General features: G+C 43.7%; 8 protein-coding genes across 8 annotated transcripts; 5 read left to right on the plus strand and 3 right to left on the minus strand.

Annotated features, from left to right (window-relative positions):
- Positions 1-1,458: 1,458 nt before the first annotated feature.
- L203_100003 (uncharacterized protein) lies at positions 1,459-3,011 on the minus strand (the record flags this gene model as incomplete). The annotated part of the gene is made up of 3 exons (XM_066209471.1): positions 1,459-2,268; positions 2,321-2,849; positions 2,938-3,011. The coding sequence occupies 3 exons, from the start codon at positions 3,009-3,011 to the stop codon at positions 1,459-1,461; spliced, it is 1,413 nt and encodes a 470-aa protein (XP_066065568.1).
- A 925-nt stretch (positions 3,012-3,936) lies between these two features.
- Positions 3,937-5,177, minus strand: L203_100004 (cation transport regulator-like protein; the record flags this gene model as incomplete). Its single annotated transcript, XM_066209472.1, has 9 exons — positions 3,937-3,972; positions 4,080-4,157; positions 4,293-4,363; positions 4,432-4,471; positions 4,545-4,622; positions 4,681-4,694; positions 4,747-4,843; positions 4,897-5,084; positions 5,153-5,177. The coding sequence occupies 9 exons, from the start codon at positions 5,175-5,177 to the stop codon at positions 3,937-3,939; spliced, it is 627 nt and encodes a 208-aa protein (XP_066065569.1).
- Positions 5,178-5,431: 254 nt separating this feature from the next.
- On the plus strand, positions 5,432-8,214 carry L203_100005 (uncharacterized protein; the record flags this gene model as incomplete). The annotated part of the gene is made up of 11 exons (XM_066209473.1): positions 5,432-5,501; positions 5,552-5,626; positions 5,674-5,771; positions 5,854-6,358; positions 6,460-6,620; positions 6,691-6,773; positions 6,821-7,092; positions 7,162-7,199; positions 7,260-7,497; positions 7,581-7,684; positions 7,822-8,214. The coding sequence occupies 11 exons, from the start codon at positions 5,432-5,434 to the stop codon at positions 8,212-8,214; spliced, it is 2,037 nt and encodes a 678-aa protein (XP_066065570.1).
- A 2,520-nt stretch (positions 8,215-10,734) lies between these two features.
- Positions 10,735-12,301, minus strand: L203_100006 (uncharacterized protein; the record flags this gene model as incomplete). The annotated part of the gene is made up of 7 exons (XM_066209474.1): positions 10,735-10,927; positions 11,054-11,269; positions 11,340-11,726; positions 11,791-11,915; positions 11,964-12,047; positions 12,093-12,117; positions 12,165-12,301. The coding sequence occupies 7 exons, from the start codon at positions 12,299-12,301 to the stop codon at positions 10,735-10,737; spliced, it is 1,167 nt and encodes a 388-aa protein (XP_066065571.1).
- A 202-nt stretch (positions 12,302-12,503) lies between these two features.
- On the plus strand, positions 12,504-13,456 carry L203_100007 (uncharacterized protein; the record flags this gene model as incomplete). Its single annotated transcript, XM_066209475.1, has 5 exons — positions 12,504-12,655; positions 12,706-12,719; positions 12,773-12,785; positions 12,835-12,986; positions 13,218-13,456. 5 exons carry the CDS (start codon positions 12,504-12,506, stop codon positions 13,454-13,456), a joined length of 570 nt encoding a protein of 189 aa, XP_066065572.1.
- Positions 13,457-14,180: 724 nt separating this feature from the next.
- L203_100008 (uncharacterized protein) lies at positions 14,181-17,157 on the plus strand (the record flags this gene model as incomplete). The annotated part of the gene is made up of 10 exons (XM_066209476.1): positions 14,181-14,406; positions 14,480-14,996; positions 15,043-15,141; positions 15,456-15,676; positions 15,786-15,816; positions 15,877-15,983; positions 16,033-16,053; positions 16,111-16,339; positions 16,401-16,556; positions 16,602-17,157. 10 exons carry the CDS (start codon positions 14,181-14,183, stop codon positions 17,155-17,157), a joined length of 2,163 nt encoding a protein of 720 aa, XP_066065573.1.
- Positions 17,158-17,500: 343 nt separating this feature from the next.
- L203_100009 (uncharacterized protein) lies at positions 17,501-18,752 on the plus strand (the record flags this gene model as incomplete). The annotated part of the gene is made up of 9 exons (XM_066209477.1): positions 17,501-17,532; positions 17,624-17,644; positions 17,698-17,774; positions 17,883-17,955; positions 18,003-18,228; positions 18,281-18,324; positions 18,419-18,519; positions 18,603-18,652; positions 18,708-18,752. 9 exons carry the CDS (start codon positions 17,501-17,503, stop codon positions 18,750-18,752), a joined length of 669 nt encoding a protein of 222 aa, XP_066065574.1.
- Positions 18,753-19,467: 715 nt separating this feature from the next.
- On the plus strand, positions 19,468-20,667 carry L203_100010 (60S ribosomal protein L12; the record flags this gene model as incomplete). The annotated part of the gene is made up of 6 exons (XM_066209478.1): positions 19,468-19,492; positions 19,581-19,588; positions 19,831-19,908; positions 20,180-20,268; positions 20,318-20,450; positions 20,503-20,667. The coding sequence occupies 6 exons, from the start codon at positions 19,468-19,470 to the stop codon at positions 20,665-20,667; spliced, it is 498 nt and encodes a 165-aa protein (XP_066065575.1).
- Positions 20,668-21,994: the final 1,327 nt, after the last annotated feature.

Below are 21,994 nucleotides of genomic sequence, written 5' to 3' on the forward strand. Positions count from 1 at the left end.
ATAAACATGAATGTTTGTAGAACTATGCTACGTGACACCTAGTTAGGCGTACCGGTTACTCCGCAAGCCTATCTGCTTCTGACAAGAATGAGTAAGGGATAGACGAGAGTGAATTGTGGATAGGCATGTGGATGACTGGCACGTCTAATCACATAGCTAGTCGTTTAGTCCTAGAGAATCTTTTATTACCTTTTTTCATAGCTTTCATATACATGCGATTGTATCAACTAATAACCAAACATCGACAACATCAGGCCATTTAAATCGACAGTGTAAGGGATAGTATACGGTAATAGGAATATCATCAAATCTATCCTCTCTGCTGGATCGGGTGTGGACAATGGTGCAACGGGACGACACGGCATGGCAGCTGGAACGTCTTGTTACTTTCATTCTCGCTACATGGATGTATCTTGAAAGTTGATCCATCTTTCCTTTCATTCTACTGGGGACTTTCAATTCCACCAGGCAGCCTCAGCAAAGAGTCGCAACATCGGTGAGCTCTCTGCCTTTTGATCCTTTTATATTGTCTTTTTGTTCCGTTCAATTTAATCTTTTATTGGATTATTGTAAAGTACATAGGTATATAGAGATCGTTTATAGGATGTGAAATCCTCTTCGAGGATTTATTATCATATGTTGTACCCATAGGCCTCACTATGAACAGATTCATCGATATCAAGATATACAAGACTACAGCCACCGTTGACTGTCGCACAAGTTTCACTACTACCTTGCACCCACGTCTGTAAGCCAACCACTACCGTCCTCCTGCTCCAGATGCAAAAACCCTGGCTCAGGATCGTAACAGGTCGGAAGTCCAGGATATCGGGCGATAGAGATTTGAGAATGAGCGCAGACACTTGTCTTCTTCGTTTATGTTCAACTCTGTCTGCTTTGATAGACTTCTTGTTCAACGTGACCGGTTCAAGTATCTCAAGATCCTTAAGAGCCAAAGTAGCCGAAATTGATTTCTTCCAGAGAGCATAGTTTTCCGAACCAGTCAGGATAGTGTCTGGCTGATACACCATATCAATTTCCTCTGCTATGGTGGATCCAATTCCTATACGACACAGGAGTGGGGTACTGTCCTTTCCTTGTATGGAGAGACTTCCACAGGGATCCAATAATTTGTAAGACAAGCTTGTATTTTGCTCTTAGAGTATAGAGGCTTGTCAATGGGTTGTCCAAATTCTTTCCCACCTTTTTGCCTAAAGGTGGAAGCGGCGTCACATATAGTAGAAAGATTTTTCGCAATAATCTTTCTTAAGTCGCAAGGCGCCGAGGCTCATGACCTGTTGAGGATTGATAGCCTATTATGTATATTTGGGATGTAGAAGTTTTAAAATGAATACGAAAAGCCCACAATTAAACGCGTGCACGATGCTATCTAGTCACGTGACAATTATCCGTCTGAACCATTTCACTTATCTTCCACATTTCTTATCTACAATTGGATCATTCGTCCTTAATCCAACTAGGCGGGGTGACCATTGCAGCGTCGACTTTAGGCTCTTCCCCAGGAAAGTGAAAGCCTGCTTGTGCCACTGTCTTTATCAAGAATCTTGCCTCGCCTTGGGCCTCCGTCGCTCTTCTGATCTCATGCAACGTTCTTCGCAACCATTTTTCCTTTTCTCCCCAGAAAGGTGGAACAAGGTACCCTCCGCCCTTCTCCGCCCTGGCCTGCTGACACCAAGAATACATTGCGTTCATGTACTCAGCGTCTGCTGGCCAACTCAGCATGTGAAATCTTTTCCCCCTCCCCCGCTCTTGCATGTTCTTTTCGATCCAGTTTTGCATTTCTCGGTGGACTGGAAGTTGTAGCCGGCCTGACCATACTCTTGCAACGACAGCCGACTGGGTTTCCGCAAAGGGAAATGCGACGGCACGCAACGGCAGCATGATAAAGGCTAGTGTCGGATAATCTACGTGGAAGATGTGCTGATATGTTCTGATGTTGCCGTCGCCATTGCCCTCCTCGAAGCCTGGTAAGGATGATAGGAACGGGTAGTCATAATCGTACCCAGTGCAGAAGATGATGTGGTCTACCTCCGTCTCCTCCCGACCGTCTGCGAATGTAATAGCCTTACGTCTCGAATCGAACTCTATGATCCCAGGAAGCATGGTCTTGCCTTCCTGAAAGCCTTTGGATCCGGGTGAAAGCCCGTTGGTCGAATTCTGGGATATCAACAGGGGTTTAGAGCATACAGGCTCGATGGCATTTGCGATATCAACCCCGGACGAGGAAAATCCAACTATGACTACTTTCTAATAACGGGCATCAGAGCTTTGCAATTGACACGGTACTGACGCTGCTCACCTTGTCCTTGAACATCTTGGCATCCCTGTAGAACTTTGAGTGCATCACCGAATCCGGGTACGATTGCTTCCAGTTGTCCAAACCATGTACATCAGGCATATACGGCTTGTTATAACGCCCATTCGCGACGACGACGGCATCGTATGACTCTCGAATAATGCTACCTGTATTGACGTCTTCCACCACCATCGTCCAGTGTGTGCACTCATTAGTAACGGCTGGCGTGACAGCTACCACCCTATGTCCGAATCTCATATGCACGTGGGGAAGCACTTCCGAAGCATAGTCTCTCAAATACTCAAGAACGAGTCCTGCACCCGGCAGCAATGGATCACTATCAGGAAACGGTCGATTGTAATATTGCATTATCTCGCTAGGTATGTTGGACTCCATGTCGTGATAGATAGGGCTCGGAAATGCCATGGAATCAGCTGGTGATGATCTAAAATCCGTGTTCCATATTCCGCCAGCGTTGCTTCGTTGTTCAAAGACCGTCAGCTTCGAGAAAGTGCGCTCCGAAACAAGATATCTGCAGAAAGCTATTAATGCCTTATATCGTATCACATTTAAATCGTTCCGGGTCACCATTGACGTGGTGCTCCATTGAGGGGACTTACTTTGCTGCTGCGATACCACTTGGTCCAGCTCCTATAACAGCGATCGTCTTCACTACAGGCTGCGTTGCGGCCATGCTAGTCCCAAATTGCTCAGAGCAATGCGTATCGGATGATGAAGGTGACAGTTAATCCAAATGCGAAGCTGAAGAACTCTGCACTTCTCTATTTGTTCGCAGTTTGCCAATCTAACTTTGAGATATGTAATGAAAATGGACTGAGTTATTAGCACATTCATTACGTGACTTTTCTTGTTTATAGTTGTCCACTTTTGCTATCCCCTTCTATTGCTAGCTAATCCTACTCGTAATATGCATTGCTTGTAGGATATTAATACAAGCACTCTTTGGACCTTACTCTTTTCCTTGGCGATGTATCATACGTCAATCCTTATAATCACATCCAAGTGCAGATCGTATTTATCTATCATCTGCCAATAGTTCAATTCAGAGGTACTTCAATCATCCTTTCATCTTTCGGGTCACTCGTCCTTGACCCGTTCTTGACAAAGCAGGTCAAAAGTTTGCTTTTTTGTATATTAATTGAGACCAGGGGAGAATGGGTTCATAATGCGCAGTTTAATACAATGAATCATGCATTATATATTAAGCGGTGGAGTACATGGGAATCAAGACAATGCTTATATCCCGATGACGTTAGCAACCATATATGGATCTATGCATAGAGAGTGTCCTTCCTCGGTTTCTCTAGTTAACTTGGAATATATCCAAATTTCGTGTGAATGCGCTATATAATGGACACCCATTATCGCAATTGATGAAGAAATTGGGTTTGAATCCCCAGTTCAAAATCTATCCTCGTTGTGATTTCGCATCATTCATCCGCTTTGCCTCTGTTTTTCTGTTGTCATCAGTCATTGTATTTTGCATCAGTCATATCTCATAGCGTACTCATCCATATGACATCGTAGACAGGTATTGAAACCATTTAGTTGGATTCAAGGCAACCAAAAAGACTTGAGTTTCGTGTGTTGTGTTTGTTCTAGTTGCCATTCAGGTCGAGCCCCCTAACAAGTGTCTGTTCTTGTAAGCATCATTTTGATGTTTTTTTTAATTGATTGAACGTCCAAAGTTTACCAGCCGAATAAAAGAAGCAAATGTTCGAGAGCGAAAAGATAGACTCACCTCGAGTTTAAAGAGATAGTCATCCATAACATTTGGATATAATTCCCGTATACTCTTTGCGAGCTTGTACAAGTAGTCCTAACTTCATGTTAGCATAGTTTTGCAAAAAGGCAGGATGCGAAAACCAGATCAGACAATTTCATGTCGTAGTAAGACAATGCAATCTTACAGAAGACTGGTAGCGTGAATGCCCAAGGTAGAGTATATGCTTACGCTGTTTTTACCAGATGGACCTTCTCGTTCTGCAATAATCCTTGCAACATCTTCCATCGGTTCGTAACCCACTGTACTCCGTTTAGTTGCAAAATTTAAAGACTTTGACTTGGACAGGTGCAAAACAGAGACTACATACCAAATGCCGGATCGGAAAGCTTGCCAATCCAAATTTCAGCCTAAGCATGTATCAGTTCCACAGTGGTATCAACAGACAGTGATAGCAAAAGCAAAATACCAAATCCCACTTACCTTCTCGACAACAACTTGTTCTTGTTTCTTGTCCGTAGTATGAGTATAAACGGGGATTTCATGCCTGGTGTAACCATTCTACAAGTTTCTGTTAGCACTCCCATGCCGCAGAAGTTTATGAGTTTATCACAGGCACCTTTTCGCGATACTCTAAAAATGACCCAATTGATGAGCACAAACAGGTCAAGAGAAAAGCACCCACCCATATAGCTTCTAACTTCGTCCTCTTTTTCACTATCTATCCTGTACGCTATACCCCAGACGCAGTCTTCTTGCAGCACTTCCCCTTCATTCAATTGCTATTTCAAAGCATCAGAGAGGCGCGGTCACAAAAGCAGCAAGTGCAGCTCACAATACCCTCTAATTCGTGCCAATCTCTGCTTTCGACAACAGTAACGACTCTTCCTGGGCTCTCTGGGGTTCCTCTGTGATCATTTGAGCTCTGCGCGAAGCGTCTGACTACGCCTTTGACATAGCCAGGCTCTATCAAATTAGCAAAAGGTTGAACCAACAGACCTACGTTGTTCCACCGTGTGGGGGCTGCGATTATTGAGCTCAGCTTGGAAAAGATGCAATTTAAAGAAGCGTGTGTTGCAGGAAAAACTCACGGTGGTTTGAATATGAGCGAGCCATAGCCGAATATCCAATAGACCATAATGGATGAAAATAAAGGATAATGTGTTTAATTATGTTTTGGCCACCGGGTATCTTTGGCGGAGAACACCGCCGCATGATTGTTTTGGGTTTCCTTTCAGCATTCCTATACAATGAATGCAACTTGGGTTCTATTTACAATTCATTCTAATTATACGTTATTTCAGAAATTTGTTCAAGGCCGATAGCCACCTTTTGACTACAACTCAGCCGTGCGAGGGCAAACAACGGCCATGAAACTGCCATTCTCGTTTCAGTTCTTGGTATGGAGTAGCATTTATACTTTGGCCGCGGCATTCAGAGGTCAGTCAATTTCTATATTTGTATTTTATGGTGACTGAGTCCCTAGACAGTTCCAATTGCCGATACAGATTCTTTAAGAGAAGTTTGCTCGGGCATGTATGGAGGAAAAGGTGCTGAAATAGAGGGTTGGTTGAGCTGATTTGTTCACATTTTGAGGCTAAAAACGTGATAGTAACCTTCAATCCGACTTCCACCGGCCAGGTGGCTCTAGTCATTTATGAATGGGAAGATGCAAAGTATCTGGGTATTCAACCTGAAGAGAGCGAAACTGTAGGTTCCTCTTGGCACAACCTATTTCGTGCCCCTATGCCAATTCAGCCTTCAGCAATATTCATCTAACTCAACTTGACAGAGAACATATATTTGCACGACATCTGCTATCCGCTCCTCTCTATGCTCTTCATCTCAGCTAGGCTCCTTTATTACATCCGGTCCGCCCAACTCCACCAATATATTTACCACTCCTCTACGTTTCTCCACTACAGCTTCCAGCCCTATCGTCAGTGAGAATAACGCTGTACCATTTGAAGGAGACTTTTCAGAAACAGACAGTACTGGTTCTCATACAGCAAGCAATACTCCTAGAGACGCACAGTATCAGGATACCGACGGAAAACATCAAAGAAAATCGGCAGCAGGGTTTGAAGATCATCGTAGCCTTCGTCAATTGATGGGACGACAGGCTGATATCAACAGCTTTAAGTCGGTGGTTGAAAATGTCGTGGCTAGGGCCGGCATTTTGAAGAAAGGGAATTCGTCTCAAAGTGATTCTGATGGTATCTCGGGTGGGGTATCAGTTCCCACTTATTCAATACCAATAACATATCCTGTGACCCAAACGGGCTACTATTGTGTTGGTACGTATTACTTTCATAGCCTTGTTTCTTTATTCAAAGTCCCTATCCTCGTGCTTGGGAACATATAGGAAGTCATATTACAAAACACTGACGTGACTTAGGTATTGTTCCTGTGACACTTGTCAACTCCCGAAGATGGGACAACAAAGATGCAGAACCGTTAAAGAGACGCGCTGCCACCCATGCCGAGTATTCTGGACTAGTACTCTTCAAGAATACATTTAAGGGGGAGCTGCCTGCTTCTGAGTATCCTAAAATTAACGTGAGTTTATTTGTTCTGATACTTTGCAAAACTTGCACCAAACATCAGTAGATCTGACAGTGTGATGAAGTTTTATTTGATTCTGACTATAATTTACTTTCTGGGAGGATGCGGATGGACATATTTATGTTGTCAACATCTCAAAGAACTCCTGTACGTTGACAATGTACCTTATGACGGTTGCTGACAGTGTTTTAAAGGCCTATGCAATATTATATCTCCGGCGCCCTGCTCTTTCTCATCATCGAAAACATATCACAATTTGCATATTACTGGTATATCAATCGATACGGTGGCGGTACACCGTCAATTGTGTTTTTGCTGGTTATTTCCATCTTGAACGCTGGTAGGAACAGCTTAAGTTTATTTCTAGTTTTGATCATCAGTATGGGCCTGAGTGTGGTCCGGCAAAGCTTAGGATCAGTTGTAACCAAGGTTAGGATTCTAACGGCCTTACATTTCATTTTTGGTGGTATGTGCGAGTGGTTCCGCTGCGGTCTCAATAGACTTGATTATTAGGGAACTAATGATTCGGGTCTAGTTATATATTCTGTAGGAATAGTCGAAGTGGCATTAGAAGTACGTCGTGCCTTTGCCCGAGTTATAATCCATACTTGTGACACTGTTGATTCAATTCAGAACGCGTCTCTTATGACAGTCGCTTTCCTCATTTTCCCTTTATCCTTGACTTTGACGTCGTTTCTCATGTGGATTATTCTTTCCCTCAACTCCACCATTCTCCATCTTGAAGCTTCCAAACAGCATTACAAACTACAAATGTTCAAGAAGTTATGGAGAATTCTTGTCGCGGGTGTAATTGGAGTGGCATGTGTTTTTGTTGTCAGTGGAATGAGTTTAAGTCGTCGGGGTGAAGAAGGTTAGTCTTCTCCTGTGAAAAGTTGACGTTGGGATTTTCGAGTCATTCGAATTGCCAATGCTGACGCGAAAATGCCCAATTAGATTATGCTCCAAACAGCTGGAAGTATAGATGGATTATCTTGGATGGGTCTTTAACAACTATCTATCTCTGCATATTTGCAGCATTATCGTGGTTATGGCGCCCAGTAGGTCCTGAATTTCCTTCACTCTTCTGAGTAACACATTCCCACCATGGTGCTCCATTGGTTCCTTATTTCCTTCCCATAAGCATTTTGCTGCCCATCAGCCTATCTTGCCTTTGCTGATGACTTTCATATCTTAGACACGTGACAATGTTCGCTTCTCAATGTCACAAGAGTTAGCTCAAGATGAGCATGAGGCTGATGCAGAGGACTACGATCTAGAGAGTTTAGAGAATGGTCGAGGTCTGGGCTATTCATCTTTTACCCATCAACCCCTCTCACAACATGAAGATGAAGACAAGGACCATGAAAGAAGTCATAAACGCCGAAATCTTGTGAATGCTAGTAAAGGACATGATGAAGAATCGGAACATGATGTGGTGTTTGCGATGGGAGAGGATAGTGACGATGATAATGATCAACATGGTGCAACAAGTGTCAGTCACGTGGAAGAGAGACAGAGAAAAAGCGAAGATACAGAAAGTATTTCTGGGAGGGGCAAAAAAAGCAAGAAAGGAGGAGAGAGATCATGACAACCTGATCGAGGAGACAAAGACAAGTGTAGAAGCTTCATCATTAGAAAATATTGCCTCTTTATAAAAAGGCAAACACTACATCCAATTATTGTATATCCCTTGTGAGAACTGATGACATTACAATCCAATAGATCTGGCGATATCAATCCCTGATGGCCCATAGTAATATGATCCCACAAGCTCTGTTTCTCCCTCTTAGTCTCATTTCCTTGGTGTATTCATTACCATTGCTACTTATGCTTCTCCTCACCTTATCACTGTCATGCACTTGGGCGGCGATCTAAGCAGAGAACCAACTGTATTACTTAATATTCCTAGGCCAGTTATCGAAAGATCGATCTAGCTCCTGTCTTTCAAGAAAATTCCAGTCAAGAGACATACTCCGGCAGGTGTACTGGTAGCAATCACATTTCCTGGCCGAAGAGTTTTGCCCAAAAAAAGGTAGCAATAAGCGTAAGGATTTAAAAAATGAGCCAATAAGTGTCAGCCGAATGACAAACTATACCATTTACACCTGTTTCAAGGTGCATGTTGTTGAAACCCAAAGCAGACGCTGATAAAATCATCAACCTGGCAGCGAATGGAGATGGGATAGATATTTGGAAGAAGTTTATCTTATCGTGCCAAGTGTCATTTGATAAGACACAAATATCTCTTTTCAAAAGAAACTACAAAAGCAATGTACCATGAACAGCGTAAAGGCCCATTGGACAAAATGTATCAAGTGATCTTCCGCAATAAAATGGCTTGTGACCACTTTGCCTTTTCCATGCAGTCTCCTAATCAGAGCCAGGAATATTGCTTGCAAAGCTGATAATCATTCTTTCTGATAAGCCTTAGCTCTTACAATACAATATAGCACTCGTCAAGCTCTTTGTTTATGACTTTTGCGTGGCCTTAAAAAGAAAGGATTTAAAAAAAGTTCATATCGTTGAGTGTGGTGGTTCTGTCAGAACCTTGGAATTACTCGATGGAATATAGCCAATAAGTAATAATGCAACGTTGATTGCATTATTGTGACTTTTTGGTACAGAGCTTGAATATTAATTATTGGTATTATTCATGACAGGTTCCTTACACATATTGCCAAGCGTCTTCCTCTTGTATCTGTATTCCTGCTTTCCCAATAATGATCCCAAGTTTACCTTCGTAGTCGAAAGAGTTGGTTACATTAGGTTGAGGACATATTTCTTGTCTTATACCGATGATTGACGTTGCACGTTTTGTAAAGACGACTATTAATTGATTAAAAAGCTACACGTCATGATACAAACAGATCCCGACCTAGGAAACCAGGCTGGGCTTTATTATTAGACTTGGCGTATCCATCCGCCGTGGCATCAAACAAGCAATGACTTATTCTTTGTGATCCTTATCACTCTTTACCACTCATATAACCGCTTTTCCTCTCAAAGAGCGAGAATTCCAACCAAATCAACTGTCTCTATCGGCATGCCATGAAGAAGATGTTTGTGACATCCGTTCCATTCTTCAATCAACTGGTGGGTCGCCCTCACTGGGTATTGTCCACGAGGTAAAGAGGTACCACAAATTGCTCTATATCATCCATCTGGCCGACAGCTCCTCCTGGATGGAGGCTGGGGCGATCTTAATGAGGAACAACATTGAGGTAGACATTTGGATAGATATGAGGGGCTTACAGGTCATGAATGTCATCGACGAGTTTGTGAACTCCCTGAAGCTCTTGAGCTCGCCAAATATGGGCATATTTAACATCGTTTGTAGGTGAAAAATCGTTCAAATATTGTGTGTACAAAAAAGAAAAGAAAGTTTCAATTGAGTATTGAGAAAAGTGTCAGGATTCTGAATTGGTTCTTGGGATTTGGAACTGAAGGCCTTGGAGGTCGAGATAGCTTGTGCAAGATGTTTCTAACTGGAATAGACTCAGACAGCTATCAAGATTCATTCTTTGGGATCTATGAACCATGAGCCCTTCCTTATGTTTTTGATACTTTTGCGACATTCACCCAACTATACCATAGACAAGCCATACACAATACTCGGTGCTCCCTTGGCCATTCTCTGCCCATAATCCTGACACTATCGCACGTGAGACAGGTCTGATGAACCTGCGCCTATGACAGCAACCCTGACAATCTTAGTTGTTGCAGAAGCTGACATGATAGACCACAGTCTTTGAATAGTATGATCGTTGAATGTAAAAAAAAAACAGAGAAGAGTTGATCCAGAAAGCTATCATCAAGATCAGTTCCTCATCATTATCTCGGCTGCATTTTCGGCTAACCCCAGTGCGATAGGGCAGTTTCGAGATTATATAAGCGTAAGGAATAGTCACTACGTTCGTTATTCGCCTTTCTGCCATGTAACGCCTGTCTCGGATCTGTCAAGACGTGCATACATTGACACAACCTCAAGAACTACTAGATTCGACGGAAGGGTATCGCTGCTGCAAAATTTTCCATAGCATGCGTGACAACAACATGGACAGCGATAACTTTTGAAGCCTTTCAATCTCTGCGCTGGCCGCTTTAAAACTCAGTCTTCATATTTTTCAAGTCTCTGTTTACCAGAGAATGGCTTAAGACCCGCGCTTATTCTCTGTCCTCCAACAAGGGCAGTCCAATCCATTGTGTCACCTCCATGAGCGCGGGCAGAGAGCATGTGTTGTTGAGCCACATCCATGACAGGCATTGGGACGTTGTGAGAATCGGCGAGCTGACGAATATGTCTATGATTCCATAGTCATCGCATGGAACATGATAAATGAAGAGCGTTGGCCAGTTAAGTAGAGGGGTTGGGAGAGCAACTTTGTCAATATTTTGGCATGAGGTATCTGACGACAAAGACGACATACCTTGCATCCGTAATGCCTCCTCCTAAATTGAAACCACCAGTACTGTCAAACTTGTTGTTGGTGATTCTGTCAGCATATCTAATCAAAGCGGGGCTTTTGTGTTGGAGCCTGATGAGCTCTGCAAGCTTGTCAGAGCCAACACCGGTTTGATCACAGAGGGTAAAGCACTCTGAAAGGAGCTCGATGAAACCCAATTCAAGTGAATTGCCAACGAGCCTGCAAGTAAAAATGGGATGGGTTAACAGCGTAAGATTTCGTGTTCCGTTATGTTAATGAAGATACATACTTGAAAGCCATAGCCCTCTCCACATCGCTTCCCAAGTCCATAACCTTTTTACCGATAGCAGGAACAAGCTGATGGGCAACGTGTTTCTTGGCAAAATAGTCCCCGCTGATAGCCAGTATTAGATCAGCAGTTTCTGCAGCTCGAGGTATGCCGAAGACAGGGCAAGAGAGGAAGACTCGATAAGGAAGAGACATGGCGAGGCGTTCAAGGCGCCCACAAGTTGTAGGATATACTGTTGATGTATCCACAAATATACTCGTTTTTCCTTTACCTCCTGGCACAATACCGTCTCCTTGACCTTGTTGAGTCTCTTGTCCCTTGAAAAGAGAAGCATATACTGATTCAACGGCTTCATCACCGGCCAATGAAGTGATAATCAAGTCCGCACTGTTGTAACGTCAACTTCGTCTGAAGCAAGCAACCAAATGGGCAGCACTGTCAATAGACTAACGTTCGGCCAATCTTTTCGAGATCATTCTCAACTCGATACATGTCTTCTGTTGCACCCTTGCTTTGCGCATATGTCAAAAAATTAGAGACTCCTTCGTCCTTGCGGTTGTACACGATTAGTGGAGGCTGAAGTAATGGGTTAAGTAATAAGCACTATTCGTAGATACGACTCACCTGTCCCTTTTCGTGAAGGTGTTTGGCAAGGTTTGTAGCCATCCTCTTACCCATCTCACCAAGACCGACAAACGCAAGCCGGTCCTATTGCTGTTAGTAAAAACCGTCTATGAGGGCCAATATACCTACATGAGCAGGAGTAGGAGTTGTTGGTCTACGATGTTGGTGAGATCCTATATCAATGGACCATGATTAACTAACCTTGAAAAGGGGACTGGCTTTTCTTCCAACGAAGTGACAGCGCTTCCTCTTGTACCTTCAATGCGTTCTCTATCTTCCTCTCTTTCCGATGGAGGTGTCACTGGGTTTGCGTTAAAGTGAGCCTTGAGTCCGGACATATCAATTTGTGTTGATGATGAAAGAAAGGTAAAAGTACAGAAGATGAACCATTAGGAAAGACATAATTACCGGTGGTCTTTTGTGGCGAAAGTGACGTGTCTATTTTCCATAGACAATATCAAAGAATGGCTTGCGGTTCTTTCAATACGTTTAACCATGTCTCAATCTCAACTTGTTTTGATAATTTCCTAACAGCAACTCATGAACAATCCTCGCAGGGAAGCACTTCCGCCTCCGCAAGAAGAAATGGGAGCATCTGCGCATGAGAGGTTGCTTGCTGCTGCTAAAGCTGACAACGAGGATATGCTCCTAGATGCTTTGAATAGCATTGAGGATATAAATCAGCCAGACGGGTGAGTCACTTTCGAGCTGTATTGGTCTTCCTCGTTAATTATCTTGACAGCTTGGGCAATACAGGTGAGACAATGGCTCCCATAATCAGCGCACATACTAATCCATCAATGATGAAGCTCTCCATTATGCGTAAGTTCACTTTCTTCTATATACTGCTCTATGCCTTATGGTACTGTAGGATTCAACACGCTTCAACGAATGTCCTTGAAACGATCTTATGCCATGAAACTTGTGACGTTGATTTGAGAAACCGGCTGCAAGGAGATACCCCTTTACACATAGCGGTCAGGAATAAGTGGGAAGAAAGTCCAGGATTAAGACTCTATCTTGGTGGGTATTACCAACGAGCTGAACGGTTGCATACACTGTGACGTCAGGGAATGATAAGACGGTATGCGTTAATAAGGGCATGGGGGCGCTACGCAGAGCGACGAGCGTCCTTGAGCACAACGTGTCATAAGGCTCGTACGTGGATTATGCTTGTCAGCTTATCTCAAAACATTCTTTTCACCTGTTACTTATCGTCTCTTGACAAATGCTGATTATTGGCTCAACATATAGTCAAAAATCTCCTCGAAGCCGGCGCAGATACAACTATCAAAAACCGACACAACCAAAAGCCCATTGACATCCTTCCCCCCATCACTACCGCTCCAGGAACTCGAGATCCAGATAACGAGGAAACTAGAGCAGCTCTTAGAAAGGCTGAAGCTGAAGCCGCCCTAGGCGTTGGTGATGACTTGGTCGAAGAAGATGATGGACATGTGGACCCTGACGATATTGCTTCTGACTCCGATTAACACTACGAGGGAAAGAGAGAGTACCATTGTAAAACTGACGAGTTTACGTTTAAATGTACAACCATTGCTCGTATGATTCTTAGTATAGAAGCGCTAGTATTGCAGTGGCAATACCTCATGACGCATGTCACAAACGTGATAGATATCATGCTGGGTAGACTGAGTAAACCTGGTACTGTCTAAGCTACAAAAAAGTTGACTATTAACTTGGCAGATCCGATTAAACCCATACCTCACCATGCCTGGTGATAATAGGTAGCTATCGATGACTTGTGCGCCAGATCCTCATGGTTTGTTTTTCACCAAGCCTCCCGCAAGCAGTCAACAAGTCGGCTACTTGATTTGAGCTACTGACTCCTCAGTTCTCGGTATCGCCCCTTCTGGTGTCTGCCACATAACAGATCTAGAGCTTACATATCCAACACTCAAAGGAGCAGCAAGTCTCATCCAATTTTCTTCTATACCAAACGAAGAAAGGAGTCATAAAAAACAAGAAGAACAAAGGATGAAAGCAGTGTGACTGAGCTGACTTCAATTAAGACGTCAGTGGGCTATAGTGCTGATTCTTGCTCCTTTCATGCCTTGCCGCTATGAAGAAGCAGAAGTATAGATATGTTGAAGTCAAGAAGCATGTTGCTCAATTCTACTCTTATCTAGCTATTCCGAGACTGTGGTTTGTTGAGCTTGTCTCAAATCATATTCATCTTAGCCTGTCGCTGTTGCCATGAGATGCCCCTTTTGGGGGGGGAAGCAGGCTTCCCCGCCACCAACGCCAGAGAAGAAGCCAAAGAAAGCTAAAGTTTCTGCTGACGGTGTTCCTCTGCGAGCAAGATTTCTGCTAGATGACAACGACAACCCTGTCTCTACAAAAGCAACTGCACAGAATACTAGCGTTCAGAGAGGCGAGGCGCCTCTTGGGACCAAGGCAGGAATCCCACCAATCAAGATAGGTAAGCATCCAATGGAAGGCTATCTCTCCAAAAGACTATGGAGTAAAGAGGTTTCTGATGTGGATGGGTGTAGTGGACTATCACGCATTGATCAGACGTCCGTCGTCCCAACTCACAGACTCAGCAAACAAGCCTTGTGCTTGTAATGTAGATATCACAGCAGCTGTTCTGCCAGCGATGACGTTCAACACTACCGTCACCATTCCTGGGAGATCGGGCGGTGCTGCACTCAACAAGCCTAGCAAGAGCAAACCTCTGTCATCGCTCAAAAAGCAACAAGATACCAAGCTGACAATCCCTGTCTCTGCAGACTTGGAAGGCGATGACAAAGGTAATGAAGCGTCGTTTTCTCGATGGCGAGACTATACCAACTCAAAATTCAATAAAATACTGGGAAAAGGTGCTTCCAAGGACGATGAGCGAGACGAGCTGCCCATCCCGCCGTCACTCTCCAGAACCAAGTATGGAAAGAAGACCCAAGAGACGGGCATAGGTAAACGGTCTGTCAAGAAAGCTCCGATGAAAAAGACGAGGTTCTTGACTCCCTATACCCCGATACCAGGCTCTGTCCCTCCTCCCAGGAGCGAGAGGTGAGTCGGTTCCGAGACGTACCGGCGTATCCTTATGTTGCTACAGATATGCATACGCTCCAGCTCTCACCGACATAGAGTACCGGAGCAAGAAGAGGTTCCACGACAAGATGCACAAAGGCGGACTACCTCGACCTATGGCTGGGTAAGTCAAGATGAGCCATCCACTGCACCTCTCTTTACATTTTGTCTATTTCGTCAATTTTTTCTAAAGTATCTTTTTTTTTCATTTTTGACGAAAATGGACAAAGAGGGAGGTCCTTGGATGGCCATCTTTTTCCGAAAAAAGGCACGCGACTGATCCTTTGTTTTTGTATATTTAAAAAATTATTAAAAATAATAATTAACAAATACCATTGACGTCGTTTCCTCCACCGCATTTGGACAACTTTCTTCCTTTGTACTTTAACTTTTCTTTACATCCTATTTGTATACATATATACATTCTACATTCAATAGATTCCCCTATTCTCAACCCAATAACCCATACTTACATCCCACCGACATGTTCAACCCCATGATGTTCAACCCAATGATGGGTGGATACCCCATGGGCACAATGGGTATGCCGATGGGTATGGGTATGCCTCTTGCGTCTCCCATCCCAGGGGTGATGCCAGGCATGCCAGGCGTCGGCAACCTTCCCAGAGGGTATTTCGGTCGTGATCACCTAGGTCGAGGTACGCCATTGGACACAATGATGATGTAGTGGGAGTGGCCAAGGGGTGGTGTAGAGCAACGGATACGGATTTGGACTGTGAACATGTATTGACTGTTTTTTTGTTGCAGATTTTGCTGGACCAGGCGGCGTCGGCTCGAGGTATGAATTTCATGATGTCATGAGAGCTATTGGTTACTGATACACTTTGCGTTTCTCCAGCCAGCCATACCGACCACCCGACCCTTCTGCCCTTCCTCCCATGCCTTTTGGTCTTCCGTTCATAGCACGTCCAGGACAGGAAGGATTTGACCAGTACGGTAGAATGCGTGAGTTTGGTGGTGTGTATTGATGGGCAACGCTAATCTCCGCATATAGTGCCACCTGCGTTACCAGAAGGTATGGCACATGTCGACCCTTTTTCAACTGTCTCGAGACACAACTGATGAAAAACAGGATGGGACGGTTGGGGTCGTCCAATTGTTGCTCCCGGCGCCAATCCACCACCAACTCAGGCTCCGCCAGTTCAACCAAATCCGCCACCGATGGCCCCACCGACGCAGACTCGCGATATGCCTATCGGGCCTCAGACTGGACAGGGTGTATCTGCATACGGATACCCGAGCCAGACTGGCTCTCAATCAGGCCCATTAACATCTTCTGATCAGACAGACAGACCAGATCAGTACGTAGGCTGGAGAAACTATTACGGGTAGATGAGATGCATGCTTATCATGCTGCCTTAGACCCGCATGCTTTGACAGACCTCCCGCTAAGCAAGACTCATACTACCGTTATGAGCCTTTTGAAGCTTTCTCTTTCTCTGCTGATATGCTGAATCATCCCCATCAGCTGCATCTTCCACCCTCTCTAGTCAACCGGGATGTGAATGGGCAAGACTGGTCAGTGTTTCTTGGCTTGTCTTTGCTTTACTGACTCGGACTCAGGGGAAGATTTATTGAAGACCTTTCCCGAGAGGCCCTCCACGGGGCCACCCATTCATTAATCCGCCAAGCTCGTGGAGAACATACTGGTCCAGATCCTGTCTTGTCCGATGCAGTGCATTCCCTTCTTGCATCTTGGGCTGTCGCCTTTTTCGCTCCCCGTGGTGTTCGAGTCTATGCAGCGCATGAAGGTAAAAAGGTCATACCTCCCCCTGTGGAGCCTCTGGCTTACAAGCGAGGCTTCTCTTACGCCTCTGAATGGAGTGACACCGAGTCATCCTCTGATGACTTTGGATTTGGCAGTGAAGATGACGAAGAACGTGTCGCTAGGAAAGCCGATATCTATTTACCAAAGAGGGAAAGAGAGATTAGAAGAAACGAACGAAGAAGGACGAGGAGACGTGAGAGAAGAAAGGGGCTGAGGGACTCGGAGCTACGGAATGGCGAAAGGAGAGGAAATTGGGAGATTCACTTTGTTCCAGCTACACCGACCATTTGGCAACCTGGAGCACGACCTAGAACTTATGGAGAACCTGTCGTCAGACTGAGACGTTCGTGAAATTTGTATCTGAGATGGACCTGTAGATTGGTTGAGTCTTGTACATATAATATGCATGTAATCAAACAGGATACATGTTGCGAGATGTAGAAATCAGGCAAACAGGTAAAATAAATTGTGATGCTTGAATTGTGTAAAAGTGTGCGGCTTCCGACGGAATGAGTAGAGTTGGCCCTTGAGCTTTCTCCAGAGTTCTACAAACTTCAATCTTAACCAATTTTGCCGAATCTTTTTATGCTAATATTTATATATTCGAATTGTCTTACAATCAATCGCTTTTGGACTTGATATCATCCTAAACACAGCGTAAAAGACTACCTCTTTAAGCACAACATTGGACAAAATGTTTGGCGCCATTGTTGCTGGACGTCTCGTGTAAGTTGTAGAATTACTTTACGATGTTGTTAAGACACGAGTCGCTTTCTCTACCAAGTTTAAAACCATGCTGACTGTCTCTGGATGATAGCCAGACAAATCTGCAGCAAATGTTGGTTAATTCAATGCAAAACAAGCGCGCAAGACTAACTGCGTTATATTCAGCGATGATACTCACTTTGTCTTTCCATTGGAAAACCCTTATGATATAAACCATCTGACAGTCTTCCTACTTGGAACGAGTAAGTTGATTCTGGTTTCAGATGGTGCCAAATGTGCAAGACTATCGGACTTGACATCTAATTAGACTTATTGCTTTTGACGGTGTTTTAGCTGATACCCATACATAGTTCCGTTCCCGGAAGGATTTGGTGCGTCGGTCCATTTTTCTTGGCCAGGGAGGGAATATATACCCCTGGGAGTGTAAGTTCTTGTTTCTCTTATGTTCACGCTGATCTAACAGAGTGTAGATTGACCAACAACAAACCCTCAGCAATCTTCCGGGTTCGTTCCCATCTTCCTCCTAACGTTACAATAGGACAACCATCGCCTCCAGCTCAACTTGGTATCGAGGTGGCTCCATTAGCACAGCTTGAGGTCATGCAAGCAGAGCTGAATGCAAACAGCAAAGAAGCTGGGAAGGAGCTTGTGAAGGGCGTTGATGTGGGAAAGGTCGCTGAGAAAATTGTCAGACATGTAAGTTTGTAATGCTCAGTTTCAAGCTGTCAGTGGGTTTATGCCAATATAGCTCTTCAACTTTTTACATTCTTTCGGAGGAGAAGGCCAACTAACGTGCGTTCAATTCTTGACATGGCTCCATCGATCCATCTGTGATTGAGCAATGTGTCTACCTATATAACATACTCAGAGCTGACCTTTTTCAAAGACCGGACACTCAAATTCCGCTCTCATTTTTCCAACAGTGGTACACCAACTTTACTCGCAAGATAGAGAACGACAAAGGTGCTGGGTTCTTGGATCGAGAAGGTTGAGCTGTTCATTCTATGAATAGGAGGACTACACAGTGCGTTGTGTATTGTGGTGCAGGGATTGCCATTTTTCTTCGTGAGCGAGAAACTATGTGAGGGAAGAACTATACGATAGAAGCTACTTTAATCAAGTACGTTTATAAGGACAAAAAGCATTTGTAACCACAAGATTTAATGAGCTTCCAGCTGCTCTCTCCGAGCACTCTGATAATGTTGATACTGGACGGCTAAAACTGCTGTATTCTATGCCTGGCTTTTCACTGACGCCTGTGATATATTCGAAAGATATAGGAATAGATTTGGGTTTTGTCAGATATGTTGCAGGGGTTAAAACAGATTCAGATTGGAATTATTACTGTTTCTTCTGAGAAAAGTAACACGTTTGAAGCTTAAGAAGCAGTAGGTAGAAGGCGTTTCCAACAAATTGCCACAGGCGCCAGATTACCTACAATTGGCTGAGAATTAACACAAGGGATAGCCTCAATGCTAAAGAGGGGTGAAATTTCGAGATGGGAAGAAGTTTGAATCGATATTCCATAGATGCTGAGATATGCAGCTGTATGTTGGTTTTCTTGTTGGTAATTACACTCAAGCATCACAATGATTAAGAAAACATCGCTTGTGTACTGACACAGACGTATTCTGTTTCTGTCGTCATGATTAATATATGTATCTTTATACGTTTGACTATATATTAGTAATCACAAATAGCATTGTAACCTGTCTTATTTAGAAAGATTAGATAGGCGGCTTTTTCCGCCATCGGTAACGTCGGACTTTAGGTAACAGCAAAAACAAAAACCGAATGTTATTTGCTTCCGTTATGGCATTCTTGGCCTGGGGGTCCTCCACCACCACCTGTTTGTGGCTCGCGCCAAATCGCATTTGAGTCATACCTCAAAAGTTTTTCTTTCTTACCTATTCTTTATCCTCGCCACCTCAAAAAATGCCTCCCAAGTTTGACGCCTCAGGTATGATACGCCAGTTTAGAAAAGACAACTTTAGGCACTGACCGAGAATTTTGTATTTGTTCTTATGGTTGGGTTTGATCGTTAATAGAAGTCAAGGTAAGTTAGCGTTTTGAGTAGAGAAGTTGAGCTTATCTGGGTACATGTCTGTCATTTTACCTGTCTAATACAATGGTCGCTGCCACGCCCCACAACGACTGTCACAATTTTCGCTATTATACAACGCTGTCTTAACCCGTCATTCACATATCTCTACGCTTATTGCTGTTCAACCACGGCAAAACTTTGGAATTGCATTTGTGCTGGGTTCTTAATTATCGATGGATGGAATGGATGTTTAGATCATCTACCTCCGAGCAACTGGTGGTGAGGTCGGTGCCTCTTCTGCTTTGGCTCCCAAAATTGGTCCTCTTGGTTTGGTAAGTTATTGTCATCTATGGGTTTTATGTTGCAAAGATTGGCGCAAAGGAGTTGTCCGGAAGTGGTATGGTTGAGGTCATTAGCTCTGGACAAAGAAAGTCAGGCGCTGTAATCGATTGGAGATCAATTGCATTAGGAATGTGACAATAGTTGGTCATGCGAGATTCAACTAGAAAGAAAAAGAAAAAAGCGAGTCACTGTGTGAAGGGAAGGGAGAGCTTGTCGTGATGAAATTTTGTTGAAAAGATACTAATACTCTCTTCTCTTCAGTCTCCCAAGAAGGTTGGAGAAGACATCGCCAAGGCTACTGGTGACTGGAAAGGTCTCCGAGTAACTGTCCAGCTTACTATCCAGAACCGGTATGTACTCTAGTTTTGTTGCGAACGGCATTTCCTAATATCCATCCAGTCAAGCAGCTGTCTCTGTTGTTCCTTCCGCCTCTTCTCTTGTTGTTAAGGCCCTCAAGGAGCCTCCAAGGGACAGGAAGAAGGAAAAGAACATCAAACACTCTGGCAACATTCCTCTTGACCAAATTTACGACGTAAGCTACTTATTCTCGTATTGCTTTGCAGTGACTGACTCTTTATGTCAAGATTGCCCGAAAAATGGCTCACAAATCTTTTGCTAAAGACCTCTCCGGTGGCGTCAGGGAGATCCTCGGTACTGCTCAATCTGTCGGCTGCACTGTTGACGGCAAGCCCCCTCACGACATTATTGAAGCCATTCATGCCGGCGAGATTGTTGTTCCTGACGAGTAAATGCTTGAGGAAATCACATCTATGGCTTGTAGGATAAGGGATGCATGGCTTTCTTATACAGCATCAAACTACGGCAGTGACTTTTGACATGTGGAACAGTCATAAAGTGAAAAGCATAACATATGGTGGCGACATCTGTGACAAGAATCATTCCAGTCAAACCATCTCAACAGCGACAATGGTTTCAATGTGATATCTTCAATCTTACTGATTAGAACAACGCTAAATGGCTTCTCATTGCCATCGGCCATTTTATTGGAATTGGAAGACAATAGAGCAAACTTCATCTGCTATATGTTAACTGCTCCGACTTTCTACGAAAATTGACAACATCAATACTTACAATCCCTCGCTATTGACACAAATCTAATTCTGAAGCTTCCTAGAAAATCCCAATAATCAAATCTTTTTACGATCACACTGTCATACCAGCGCAAAATGGCAGCAATTTCATGAATTCTACAGAAAATTGTTTCAATTGCATCCGGTTGCATGCGAGACATGTAGAAACTAACTGAAGACAAAAGCAATAAGACGAAGTTAGTAAACAGTATCAGAAACGAGTACGCTAGATCTCAATAGGTCGCAAATGAGAGTTGGTTGCAATAATCTATCCTTATGGAGCAGAAAAACCATCTTTAAAATTTTGAAGACTCGAAGGACTCCTGGCACTATTGGGTATAATGTTCTCTCATTAAAAATCTGCCCATTCATGGCGAAAGAAAACAAAGACAATAGAAAAGCTATAAGGCTAATGTTGGAGGCGGTAGCTTCTCAAAAGATGCCCAAAAAGAAACTAAACATTACAGCTCACTCTTGACAAACGGAAATTTTACTGACAGTGTTGTCTATGCTTTATAGGTATTGATGATTCCTCAGATAAGATCATACTAGTGACGACTGTATAGAGCATGGTGATGCTGATGCCCTCACTAAAATCTCAAGCCAGTCGTTAAATAGCACAAAGCACACTATTTGACAGCTACAGCCAGCCCACGCCCTTGACCCTTGTATACTTTTCTTCCATTCCTTCTTTTTTATGCTCCATTATTTCCCGCGATAATCAGTAGGTAGAGTGTACGCAAAAATAGCACACTTAAACCAGGAGAGACTTGTCAGCCTTTTCTATCTATAATAGAGGTATGGCTGGTAGAAAATTATTACAGGATCGAATGAACCAAGCTATGTCAAGTTAATGTCCATACTCGACGCCTCTCACAAATGTCCTCCTGATTTTTTCAAGATATCAGCTTCAAACTGTCGACCTCAACTGAGAATCTATTTCATATAAAAGGGTTCTGATGGAGACACCACCAAGGCAAGTCAC

The sequence above is a fragment of the Cryptococcus depauperatus genome, chromosome 1 (assembly GCF_001720195.1).
Source record: "Cryptococcus depauperatus CBS 7841 chromosome 1, complete sequence".
Classification (NCBI taxonomy): domain Eukaryota; kingdom Fungi; phylum Basidiomycota; class Tremellomycetes; order Tremellales; family Cryptococcaceae; genus Cryptococcus; species Cryptococcus depauperatus.